Raw genomic sequence first — 13,103 nt, 5'->3', positions numbered from 1 at the left:
ATCAAGGACCATCTACCCTTTTTTAGGGATCGCCTATATGTACCCAAGAAGGAATTAAAACAGCATATTATTTCAAACTATCACGATTCACTGATCAAAGGGCATCCTGGGATCGCCAAAACCCTAGCTAAGGTGAAAGAGAACTTTTGGTGGCCTACCTGGCGTAAGGACATCATTCAGTATATTCAGTCCTGCGGTGTCTGCGCACAAAATAAATCACAGAAACAAAAACCATCTGGTCTCCTACAACCATTGGACATTCCTCCAGTTCCCTGGCACACTCTTTCCCTTGACTTCATCACTGATCTACATCCAAGCCAAGGGTTCAACACCATCCTTGTAGTTGTGGACTTATTCTCGAAGATGGCCCATTTTATTCCTCTCAAAGGCCTCCCAGATGCAGCCAGTTTAGCAAAAGTGTTCCTGGAGGGCGTGGAAAGCTACATGGCTTCCCTTCGGTTCTGGTCTCTGATCGAGGCAGTCAGTTTGTTTCAAACTTCTGGAAAAAATGTTGTGCAATGGCGCAGATCGACATTCGGTTATCTACCAGTCACCATCCCCAAACGGACGGCCAAACCGAGAGAACCAATCAGACACTCGAGCAATATTTACGGTGTATGCTGCACCACGAACAAAGGAATTGGAAAGACCTACTATGGATAGCCGAATATGCATATAACAATTCTTTGCATTCAAGCACGGGACAAACGCCCTTCTATACCCTTTATGGCAGACATCCACGTACCTCTGAACTAGACCTTCCAGCCAGCTTGGAAATGCCAGCGGTAAAGACTCTACACACAACCATTACTCAGGCTTTCAAAAGGGCAAAGGAACACCTTATTCATACCAAAGAAAAACAAAAGAGATTCGCCGACTAACACTGGAAAAAGGCCCCTGATTATCAAGTAGGAGACAAAGTTTGGTTAGCTGCTAAATTCGTACCCATCAAGGGAACCCAGACCCTTCCTCCCAGATTCTTAGGACCCTATACCATTAAGGCAATTATCAACCCAGCAGCCGTGAAACTGGATTTACCACCTAATCTACACATCCACCCGGTATTCCATGTGTCCCTCCTGAAACCAATGCAACCCAGCACACGGATTGGGACACCACCTAAGCCCATACTTGTTGAGGGAGAACCAGAATTCGAAGTCAAAGATATCTTGGACTCTAAATACTCTAGGACCAAGCTATATTATCTCGTCGATTGGAAAGGATTTGGACCACAAGATAGATCCTGGGAGTCCAGTGAGAATATCCACGCACCACGTCTAATCAGGAAATTCCATAGGAACTTCTCAACCAAACCTGGGCCAGACAGAAGGAACACCATGGGAGGGGCCTTAGGGGGGAGTGCTGTCTCGACCCTCGCCCAAAACCCCCTCTGGCAAACCCATTGGCCAGGTGGAGTCAGGACTCGGGCCTCTAGAGCCTGGCATCCTCTTCAAAAGCCCTCATGGGGCCACCATGAAAAACAATGTGCTTGGGAACTACTTTATTGTATTGTCAGCCAACATGAAGGCATCCACATAGCTTGTTTCTTAAGAACCAAGCTATGCGGTCTAGTGTTTTGGGTGTGGTAGCCTAGGGACTACTTTACCTGGACTATTTTGTTGGGGCTATTTAAACCACACCCGAGCAAGACAACTCGCTTTGCCTTACTTTGCAGCTTGAAACGCGACGCTCACCGTGTCCAGCTATTCCCTCGAACCTCGGAGAAGCAGAACCTGCAAGGAGACAAAAGAAACATCATTAGCAGCAGCATCTTACCTGCAGTCTTCATCTTTAAACACTCGCAGCTACTGAGAACAGCTTCCTCGAATCTGCACGCCTCCCGGACAGAACGACTTGAAAGAGGAAGATAGAGGCAACATTAAAGAAAGCAGTAGATACATTTACAAATTACGAACTGCTCAAAAGGCTTACCTGGCTGGTCGCCTCTCGTCTGGACTCTCCACTCTCCACTCCGGACATTCCACTCGCGCTGAAGAACACCGTGACCTACAAGGAAGGAAAACACAGGTTAGCAAAGGCAAGACTTTGCAGCGCTGCGCAGAACGCTTACTTACCGCATCATAGCGCTCTTAATGCGCCATCATTTACCAGCGGGGCTCAACCAAGCCAGTTCGCCGCGCTGAAGCTCCGCATACCTAAGGGAGAAAAAAGAGACATTTTAAACAAAGAAAGGCATGCAGGATAGCAACAAAACTAAAGAACAGCAAAAAGATCTACCTGAATAATATCAAACGGGCCAGCGTCAGTGAAGTAACTGGACCGCACTCGCCCATGAAAGACAAAGCGCCCCTGCAAAGAAGGCAGGACGGAGAGCACGCCTAATTCTACCACAAGGCAGAACCTTCCCCGCAGACCGCATCAGGGCAAAGCTGAGAAGCATTCCATCGAGTAACCCAGCTGGGTGGCGTCCCTGTGGATACCAGGTGAGCGTAACATAGATACTCTGAGACGAGAATTGACAAAGGAAACTAGTGCCAAAAACAATCTCTGATAGGAGGTGTTGTGCAACAGTTAGTATGGAACAGAAGGGGTTACAACAATTTCATGAAACATGAAGAAGAAAATCCAGTATTTAACACAAGTGACATTGTGTTTCTGCAAGAAACATGGCTCTCTTCAAAAATGTGCATAGACAGGTTCTCCATCGATCAGTAATTGGCAATGAAATCCAAGGGTGGTCGCCCAATGGGGGGATTACTTCTGGTCACTAGAAATTCCATAATTTCATCCACATGTATCGTATCTAATCATGCCTTAAACTAATGAGTAATGTATCGTATCTAATCATGTCCCTGGTATTTTGGCAGTCTGTCGATTTGAAGAGAAAGGGTATGCAGTTACGAGCACTTGTGTTAAACTTACATTGGAATACAGTAGTCATGGAGCTAGACACATTTCTGAACGAAATATCTGAAATCTTGGGTATTTGGCTGATGAGCGGGGATTCCAACATTATCCTTGCAGGAGACCGTAATTCTCATAGTCTTGGTGATTGTAAACCATCCAACGGTCCAAAGACATTGAATGGGAATGAGTGGAGAGAAATGTTTAAGGAATGGGACTTACTGATAGCCAACAGTAATTTGTTTGGGGATGTTTACAAAAAGACTACATGGAAACGAGGATCGCAGTCCTCTATTATAGACTATGTAATCTTGACGAGGGAAATGTTCAATGTATGTAGCTCCTTTACAGTGAAATACACTGGTTTAAGCGATCATAATATTCTTGTCACAACATTTAGACTGGACACATCGTCTAATTCTTGTTTGGCACATGAAGACTCAGTAGTAGGGAGAAATGGTAATCAGATTTTAAAATGTGCAAATGCTGAATCCTGCCACTGTTGACATGTGCCGGGGAGGAGCGTGCCACCAGAGGACATAGTACTCAGACTCTGAATAAAATTAGCTATATGGAAAGAAAGGGAGAAAAAGTTATCCATGAGGAAGTCGTAGCGTGGTATTACTAGTAAAAGATAAAGACTCAACCACAGCCTAAGGTGAAAGAGGTCTGCTCCTGTCGACGCAGAAAAGAGGACGGAGAAGTGGTGCCAGTGGACGGACTCAGGGGAGCGCATGTTCCTAGGCCTGCGCCCCCGCCTGCATCTAAATTTAAAGGGGAAGACAATTTTTCTGGTGGAAAAGGTTCTGTTTCCCGTCCCTAGTGAGGGACACCCCATACAGTATGGAGGAAAGGGGATGGGACGTAGGAGTAATTAGCAGACTATTGTACTTATGAAACTGAAAATACATTGATGAATGTGTGCTCGAGTGATGAATTCAAAGATTTTTATCTGGAATAGGAAGAAGCCAAAGGGTATCCAATCCAGTAGAATAAACCATGCGCACAGGTTTGATGGTGAGGTATCGGCGAGAAGGAAGATTTACTGCCATCAGTTACAGCAAGTACGATTGAATGGCACAGCTGAAGAGAAATATCAGGGAAAAAAGGCAAGATAGTTAGATCCTATAAGCGATGGATGCGTGCGCACAAACAAATAATTATCCAGAAATATGGTGAAATAATGCTTAGCACCCTCCTCCAGAATAATTCCTGTAACCTTTGGGTGATAATCAATAATATGAATCGCTAGCAAAGTGAGAGTGGCAGTCGAGTGTAATCACTGAAACTCATTGTCGTACACATTGGATTTCTATGAATGGTGAAACCCTTCAAGATGTTCATTCGTCAAACTATCCAGTCTGGGATGTAATGTTTGAAAGAGAGGACATTGAGCGCCTTATCGTTAAGGCATCCACTTCTTGAGGGGCGGGCCCTAATGGGCTCACTAATGCTATTCTGAAATCCAACAGAGAAATGTGGTCAGTATTGTTGACATATTTGTTCAGGGATATCTTCAGGTTGCGCACTCTACTGGCAACATGGAGAGAATCTATAGTGATACCGAATTTCAAGAAGGTCAACTGTGAGAATCCCTGTAATTATAGACCCATTTCTATGAGGACGCGGACAGTAAAATGTTTGCATTCCTTAAGATGGGTCCTCTAAGAAATCACGCCTGCAACTCTTTTTCGTGGCCATGATAGACTTTTCTAAGGCCTTTGATACAGTGAATCGTCAAGCGCTCTGGCGTAAACTGAAGAACTGGAAAATACACTTATCCCCCTTACCTATTCTGGAACATATACACACACAAATACAATGGTGAAGGTCAGGTTAGATGCTGTGGATAATCTAAAAGAGAATATCGTTACCACCAGAGGACTTAGGCAGGGCTGCATTCTGGCTCCCTGCCTTTTAATTTATATCTAGCCGACCTAGAGGAAGCTCTGTGGGATGGTTTCTTTGATCAGCCCTAAAATAGGTGGTCTCGGAATAAATTAGCTAGCATATGCTGATGATGTCGCTCTCTTAGATTTTACTTCCCTTGGTCTCCATAGGCTACTCATAGCTTTAGGTGCGTATGCCAAAAAGAATGACTTGGTAATTAACCAAAACCGTGGGTTGGGCCTTCCAAACTCTTTGCCCATGGCACCATCCATTGAGGTATAAGCTGGGCCTAACCTCGTTACAGGCATGGTACACTTTGAGATTGGCTTCACTCTTAGGGAAAATGTATTCTCCAATGAAAGACACCTTGTACGAAGTTCTCAAGGAGGAATTATATAAAGAAACATCCAATTTATTAATCACCATGAACGCTTGAATATCTTGTATGCTTGATCACTGTGGGGAGGGATGGAAAGCTTTAGTGGACAATCCAGTAGGAGTAAAAAAGAAAGCGAAGGAAATGGATGGGATTGACACGATTGCGTCAACTAGGTCATACAAAATCCATTCCTCGTTCACAAAAATAGATAAACCTCTGGTTCTTTAACTAAATGTCTTGTACAATTTCCTTGCTCCACCACAAGAGAACAGTTGTGTTTCTGTTTAAATTTACTGGCAACTGAGGACATTCTATGTATCCACTCTAAAAACAGGAAATGGAGCGATAACTTTGGTTCATTGTGTAAGATTCTTGATGTTTTCACTTTTATTAGAATGTGTTCTGATGCTAATATCGAAGACATTTGGGGCTGTATGAGTGCAGGGCAGGAACTTTATTTAACCAAATAGATAGTTAGGATGCTAAGTGTAATGGGTATGTCTAAAGTGAAATGAATTTTATGTTAATGACATAATTTGTTTAATCTGATTAATGTATTGGGATATCACCTAATAGCTGTAATTGTATCACTGCAAGAGAATTGATTTGATATTAATATTAGGCCTGAATGAATTATAAAAATGAATACTGTAATTGAGTACTGATATATGTCTGGATTGATTTATTAATTAACTTTTAGGATTTGTATAAGGATTTTAAGAATTTATATTTTATTTACGTTTTCATCTTTTTATGCATATATGTGATTGAAATTGTATTTATTATGCTTATTTTTCTATCTTGTAAAAGATCATAGTTTTGATAAAAGCACAATAAAAAATAATTTCAAAAAGTAAACAAAATAGAAGGAAAATAAGTCTTAGGCATTACTGGGCAACGTCACAAAATAGAAGTTATGCTTGCACCCACTTCCGATGTGCATGTTACTGATGACTAGAGCGCACAGGACTAATAAAGGAAAACAGAGTGCATATGACTCACACATTGCTCAGCGTTTGTGAATCAACGTTATCAGGTCCCATTGGCGTTGACTCACAAAGGTTCAATGAAATGCAAGTTATTTTCAGTTTTATTTCTCTTTGGGAATCGGTTTATACCAGAGTATAAATTGCAAGTAAGGTTTTCATTATGGAAAGCCACAATTCTTTGTACAGCACCGCCATAAGCAGTGTTTGAACGATTTGTGGACATATAGAAGAGTGAAAGCAAGAAAGATGGAACTTGCATCTTAGAATCTGCAACCGTTTTAGCAACAACAGACATGCATTTCAGCGGACTAAAATTAGGCCCTCGTATAAGTTACATCTGTGATAATATTAAGCAACTGTAAGAAAAACAACAACGCAACTGCTTTCTCTGGGTGTGGGAGCTAAAGAAACCATCTTTGGGACATGTTCATGGAATATGACTTTGGATTCAATTGTAGTCAATTATACTGTTAACACTGTTTTTTTTTTCTCCAAATCTAAACCACACAGCTATTCATCAAATGAAGACTGGGATCACGAGGTACCGCTTACCAAACACTCTGGCGACAAACCCCAGTGGAAACTGGGAAGCAAATAGCGTCAAGAACCACGGGGCGGCGTACAGACTAGGGCTGATCTCGTTCTCTTCCAGGTGGTTGTAAAGGTCTCGGTGATAGTCATGGAGAAGCCTGGACAGCTGGTACATCTGAATCTAATGCACGAGTGAATATGGAGCACACAAACAGAACAGCAGGTCAGCTTCATCTTCTGCCTTCAAATACAAATTCCACATTTCAAACGTTTGAATTGAATCGTAAATCAGGTCTTTCATCCGTTTTACATCAGTGGGTACACAAACTAGTACATAAATAGTCAACACATGCATTAAAGTGATGGATTTCAATGTTTTTTACGAGATAGGGATAGTGCTTTCTCAACTGTTTAACCTCAGTAGACGTAGAATCAACTGAATGAAGGGGGGTTTCCTGGAAGCAGATGAAACACTAGCTAGGCTTATTTCCCAACAATTGACGTACTCTTAACTGTCCAGCAGATGGCGCTGCTGCCCCAGTGTGTTTTGTATTCCTTCTGTACACAAGCTGCTTAAAAACCAAGTCCTTGATAGGTCCTAGATTACCTTAATGTTTAATTACATATCTAAAAGTAAATGATCAGTAATTCAAAATTAAACATCTCTTAATTGTGCATTCTAATCTCATTATATGGCTTTTAAAGCATACTTCGGATTCAAAGCTTTGCTTTCCGTACTGTATATTGAAAACATGTCCTACACTAATTTGGGGTGAGTTTCTAGATGTCATGTTCATGTAAATACATCATCATACAAGTTTATTCGGAAACAAATTATCCATAAACCGTTAACAGAATAAAAATGCATACATTACAAAAGTCAATTCAACGTATTAAAAAAATATCTAGAGTATAAATTTACAAACAATACATACAGATTTAAAATGTGCATGTGTGTAAGTCAGGTAATATCCACAATGAGCAGCCAAACAATTCATACGATTAAAATTTCAGAGTTCAATCAAATTCTGTGCCACGGTTTTGGATCTCCGATACCAGGCATGTCTCAAATAATCCACCATACCCCAGGCCACTGGAATCGTAGCTGCCGACAGCAAATAATATAAGGCAGGCTTAGCCTGGAACATGCCGGCCGATCTGAGTAGTGGCAAAAGTGTTCTCTGTCTTAAGTCTATATAATGTGGGCAGAACAATACAAAGTGTAGGAGATCCTCCGCCGGCCACTGACAAAAGGGGCAAGCTGTAGGTTGCACACTATCTGTCCAGATTTTAGTTCGTGCCCCTAACCATAAGCAATCAAACTGTGCTTGAGTCAAAGCCCAGAGGTCTACAGGATTATCACTATGGAGTAGATGTGGCTGAATAGCATCTGTTGTTGCATACACAATATGCCTTCTGTTTGCACCAATGCTCTAGGCAGCAGATTCCCTATTTGCCACCAAGATGGTTTTCAACAGTTGCTTTTGTGCCCTGACCATACATGGGGTCAAAATATTTGGTGGGCAAACTAGATTGGCGCCGTTTAACTGTCTGATGCATTTCTGTATATACCTGAGCCATGGGATTTTCTTTACTGGTGAGCTGCTTTGGGGGGCTCTTAAAATTTTATGTGAGAGAATTGCTTTCTGATTTGCCCATAATGCCAACCAATGCGAGACCGGAGCCAATAACCACTCATCAGCAATATAGGGGCATCCTAGTTCCAAATGTGTCCCATAGTTTGAGGCAGACTGCGGCAATCCAAGAAGTTTTTTAAGGAAGGCATTCTCCACGTTTTCAATTTTTTGGATCCTTTCCATGCCCCACAGTGCAGCCCCTGTAGTTAGTAGCAGTTTTTGTTAGAGCCCTGTATACCTCTAAGATATGTTTAATTGGGCGCCCCACACAGTTATGTTGAAAGCGTGACAGACCCCCAAGCGCCTGCCTCATCCTCAGACACTGCTTATCAACATGGCCCAACCCTCGCCAATTCTCTGTGAAGCAAATTCCCAGGTAGTCAAAACTAGTGACCCTCGGAATGGGTTTACCTCCACTCGATATCTTGCACATTTTAAGGTGTCTAACTCCCGAGCTCTTACATGCCATGACTGCAGATTTTTTTGAATTAACAGAAAGCCCATGTGAAACCATAAAGTGGGTGTAAACATCCAAAACACTCTACTGGCAACATGGAGAGAATCTATAGTGATACCGAATTTCAAGAAGGTCAACTGTGAGAATCCCTGTAATTATAGACCCATTTCTATGAGGACGCGGACAGTAAAATGTTTGCATTCCTTAAGATGGGTCCTCTAAGAAATCACGCCTGCAACTCTTTTTCGTGGCCATGATAGATTTTTCTAAGGCCTTTGATACAGTGAATCGTCAAGCGCTCTGGCGTAAACTGAAGAACTGGAAAATACCCTTATCCCCCTTACCTATTCTGGAACATATACACACACAAATACAATGGTGAAGGTCAGGTTAGATGCTGTGGATAATCTAAAAGAGAATATCGTTACCACCAGAGGACTTAGGCAGGGCTGCATTCTGGCTCCCTGCCTTTTAATTTATATCTAGCCGACCTAGAAGAAGCTCTGTGGGATGGTTTCTTTGATCAGCCCTGTGAAAGCCCAGACTTTGTAGGGCTCTAGGGGTGCGAGCATTTAGAACCATGTCATCGGCATAGCCTAGGACTGGGAGGGGGAAACCACCCAACGTGATATAGTCAGTGTAGGATTTGACCAATGCTTGGTAGACACCATTTACAAAGAGAGCAAACATTACCGGGGCTACAACACAGCCCTGACGTAAATACAACAAAATACAACATTTGGTTACATTGCAGTGAGTCATTACTTAACTACAGCAAGAAGGAGTTTAGTGACAATATATTGCATTTAAATGTAGCATTTAGCCTCATTTCATGACACAGTAAACATGATAGCATGCCAAAACACCTTCTTTGCGCATTCTTTCTTTAAAATAATGACTTATTTTTATTCATATTTACTGAGTGTGCCATGTTTTTCATAATGTACCTCACCCATGCCAAATTGCGCTTTTCTCAAGAATGACTAAATGTGCGCAAACCGTAAAAACACCATGCAACCCGATTTCCAAAAATGTATATAGATTTTCATTGTTGTAGTTGATAGGATTGGCAGACACCCATTCAAAAAATAAAATAGTTGAGTTGCAGCACCATACATATGAACATAAAATATCGTTATATTTAAATGGGATCCCTTTATCGTGACATATATGTGGGTCCATAAAAACATTACAGAGCCTACATTATTCCATACATTTACCTGTAGAGAAACCATATCCGGTCTGTACTGTTTACGGAAGCCCAGGTCATACATGAGAAACTTAAGCATTTCAAAGGCTTGCTCTTCACTCATGTGCAGAAGCAGAACACCGGCCACAAAACTGATGCCCTGACAATAACCCACTTCCTGGTCCAGCAAGGAATAGGCTTTCAAGAGATTGAACAGAGAGAGCTGCCCTGCTCCCAGCTGTGCAGAAAAGTAAGCATGGGTTGGAAAGGTCCGCCCTGTAGGGGGAGAACAAAAGGAGATGACAAGGAATAGTCATATCTATAAAGAAAATGTATACATTATGTAGAATATTATAAAACACATTCACTAACATTCAATTTTTGTACCTGAGAAGCCATTGGCTTGAAGGAAACACCCTCAATTATATCTCAAAAGAATACAGCATGCAAGCATCCACATCAGCTTTTGCCTTAGTTTACTCAGATCAGGGAAAATGGAAAAGGTTCAAGTGATGGAGAATTCCCACCCGAGTGCAGCCGAATGAAAGGTAGAATTGATTCATAACTCACCAGCTTTCCAGGTAGTCTGGGGATGTGGGAATGGTGCCGCATCCGATTCCTCTAGGAGTGAGCAAGCCACTGCTAAAGCCACATTGGAGATGGAGTAAGGACAGAGATTAGGAGAAGGAATTTGCCACCATCTCGTCATGTGGCACGAACATGGACTACTGTCCTCTCACAGGGAGAAGATTGAAGGGGAGCGCATGGGGCGGCTCCCTGGATCTGCCTGTATTCTCTCAATTCGCCTTTGCTTCCACTCAAACAAATATTGGAAAAGGCAGCGTTTAGAGTGAACAGTGGCATCGTTGAATATGTATTGGTAGAAATGCAATAAGCTTTAAGACATGGCCTCTTTAATGAACCCAGTTGCACCAAAGTGCCCAAAAATAACCTGTATGTATTGGTACCATGAATAACTTAAGCAATAATGAACATGCTTATATACCGAACTGTATGTAGTGGTACCACCAATACATTTTAAGCAATGATGAACATGCTAATATACCGAAAGAGAACAATGTATCATAGTCTGATTTTCCCGAGCGCAAGCCTGGATAGTTGATTTAACACCTCCTTAAATGTAAGGAAAAAGTTACTTACCTGTACCTCCTGTTCTCCGGCAATGGCATCTTTCATAGATTCACATGCCGTGAATACTCCCAGTCGTCATGCTGGGAATCCTTGGTAAAATAGAGCAGTTTAAATTAAACTGAAACTTCAGTCACTTTAGTGCTCTATCGTCGTCGTTTTGGGTCATACTGCCCATAGCCAATAGGAAATACTCCCTTAACTCCTCCCCTGTCGGCCATCTTCAGATTTGGCAAGCGCACTTGAGTGGCAGTAAGAGCAAAATGACAAACCATGAGGGGTCGGAGGGAGGGCCGCATGTGAATCTATGAAAGATACCAATGCTGGAGAACAGGAGTTACAGGTAAGTAAATTGTTCCTTCTCCAGCATTGGATCTTTCATAGATGCCCATGCTGTGAATAGATTACAAAGCAGTAAAAATAACCAATGCACAAGGGTGGAGGAGCTCTCTGTGTCACTTAACAACCTTATGCAAACAGGTTTCGTAGACCTGCCTGGCCGACCCTAGACTCCTCTGCGGAATCCCTTTCGACAAAGTAGAATCTGGTGAATGTGTGCACCGATCTCCAGGGGGCCGCGTGGCAAATGTCTGGCAGTGGGATCCGAGAGAGAAATGCAGTGGTTGCAGCCACCGCTCTAATGGAACATGCCCAGGGTCTGCCCGGGAGCGGCCTGTCCACCTGCTGGTGGCAGAATGCGATGCAAGCCGCAATCCATCAAGCAATCGAAAATTTGGAGACAGCCCTGCCAGGCCCTGCAGGTCCAAATGCGACAAACAATTGCTCTGTTAAACAGAACGACTTTGCGCAGGCCATATAGTACTTGAGGGCATGCACTACATCCAGCATGTGCAGGGTGCGCTCCGCCGGATATGCCTTTAGAGCCAAAGAACACTGGCAACACCACCTGCTGATTAAGATGGAAGAATGAAGGTACCTTAGGTATGGACTTTGGATTAGATCGCAATACAGCCTTGTTCTTGTTGAACATCAAAAAAGGTGGTTTTGAAGAAAATGCCTGTATCTACCCTACTCGTTTTGCTGAAGTAATGGTCACCAAAAAGCACCATCTTCCACGACAGGTGCTTGATGGACGCCTGGTGCATGGGCTCAAAAGGGGGTCTCATAAGCCTTGTTAGCAGTACATTGAGTTCCCAGGATGGTGCAGGGCAGGGACTGGAGGGAATTAACAAAACAGTCCTCATACAAATTCTTTAACTAGCCGATAAGAACAGAGGGAAGGCCTTCCCGAGGACAGGCAGTATCTGGAGATTGCGATCAGGTGTATACTAATGGAGGAGTGTGTCAAACCCGACTCCGGCAGAGACAAGAGATACGGCAGCAGTTCCTCTGGCCTGATGGTCTGGGACGCAGGAGATGGTCCCTGCACTATACCTGGAAAAACTTCCACTTGCTCTTGTAGCTTTTCAGAGTGGCCAGAGCTCTTGCATTAGCCAGCACTTCTGGGCAAGCCTGCGGGAGGGAAAGGATCCCCGAACTCTAGGAACACAGGAGCCAGGCCGCCAGATTGAGAGAGTCAGGGTCGTGGTATAGAACTGCTCCCTGCATCCTGGATAAGAACGACTGATGCAGGGGCATTCTGATTTGAGCTGTCGCTGAAAGAGCCAGGAGCTCCGAGACCACCGTCTCAGTCACGCAGGGGCCACTTATATCAGTCTGCACCAATACTGTTTGAAAGTGTGTAGGACTTGCGGCACTAGATTTAGGGGAAATGCATACAGACATTTCCCTTCCCATAGGAACTCAAAGTCATCCCCCAAACTGTCCGGGTGGGGAAATCGGCTGGCAAAGGTCTTGCAGCGGCTGTTGTCACATGTGACAAACAGGTCGATCTCCGGGGTGCCCCACTCCTGAAACAACAGGTGCAGCTGGTCTTCGCACAATTCCCATTCGTGACAAGAGCGCAACTCCCTACTGAGGGAGTCCGCCAGAGTGTTTTGGATCCCCGGTAGATGGAGGGGAATAAGAAACATTCTCTGTTGCAGGGCCCAATGCC

At 43.3% G+C, this 13,103-nt stretch overlaps 1 protein-coding gene across 3 annotated transcripts in view; it reads right to left on the bottom strand.

Annotated features, from left to right (window-relative positions):
* Window positions 1-13,103, bottom strand: part of TBC1D4 (TBC1 domain family member 4) — a 1,514,114-nt gene that overhangs the window by 150,575 nt on the left and 1,350,436 nt on the right. For all 3 annotated transcript variants that reach the window (XM_069639269.1, XM_069639270.1, XM_069639271.1), the window contains 2 exons: window positions 9,969-10,213; window positions 6,676-6,835 (listed from right to left, as the gene is read on the bottom strand). In XM_069639269.1, coding sequence (XP_069495370.1) covers window positions 6,676-6,835; window positions 9,969-10,213 — 405 coding nt within the window. The remainder of the gene's footprint in view (window positions 1-6,675; window positions 6,836-9,968; window positions 10,214-13,103) is intronic.

This window comes from Ambystoma mexicanum, chromosome 7q (genome assembly GCF_040938575.1).
Source record: "Ambystoma mexicanum isolate Mex_15411 chromosome 7q, UKY_AmexF1_1, whole genome shotgun sequence".
NCBI lineage: Eukaryota > Metazoa > Chordata > Amphibia > Caudata > Ambystomatidae > Ambystoma > Ambystoma mexicanum.
The sequence above is the reverse complement of the archived record's forward strand: the minus strand, read 5'-3'. Positions and strand labels throughout refer to the sequence as shown.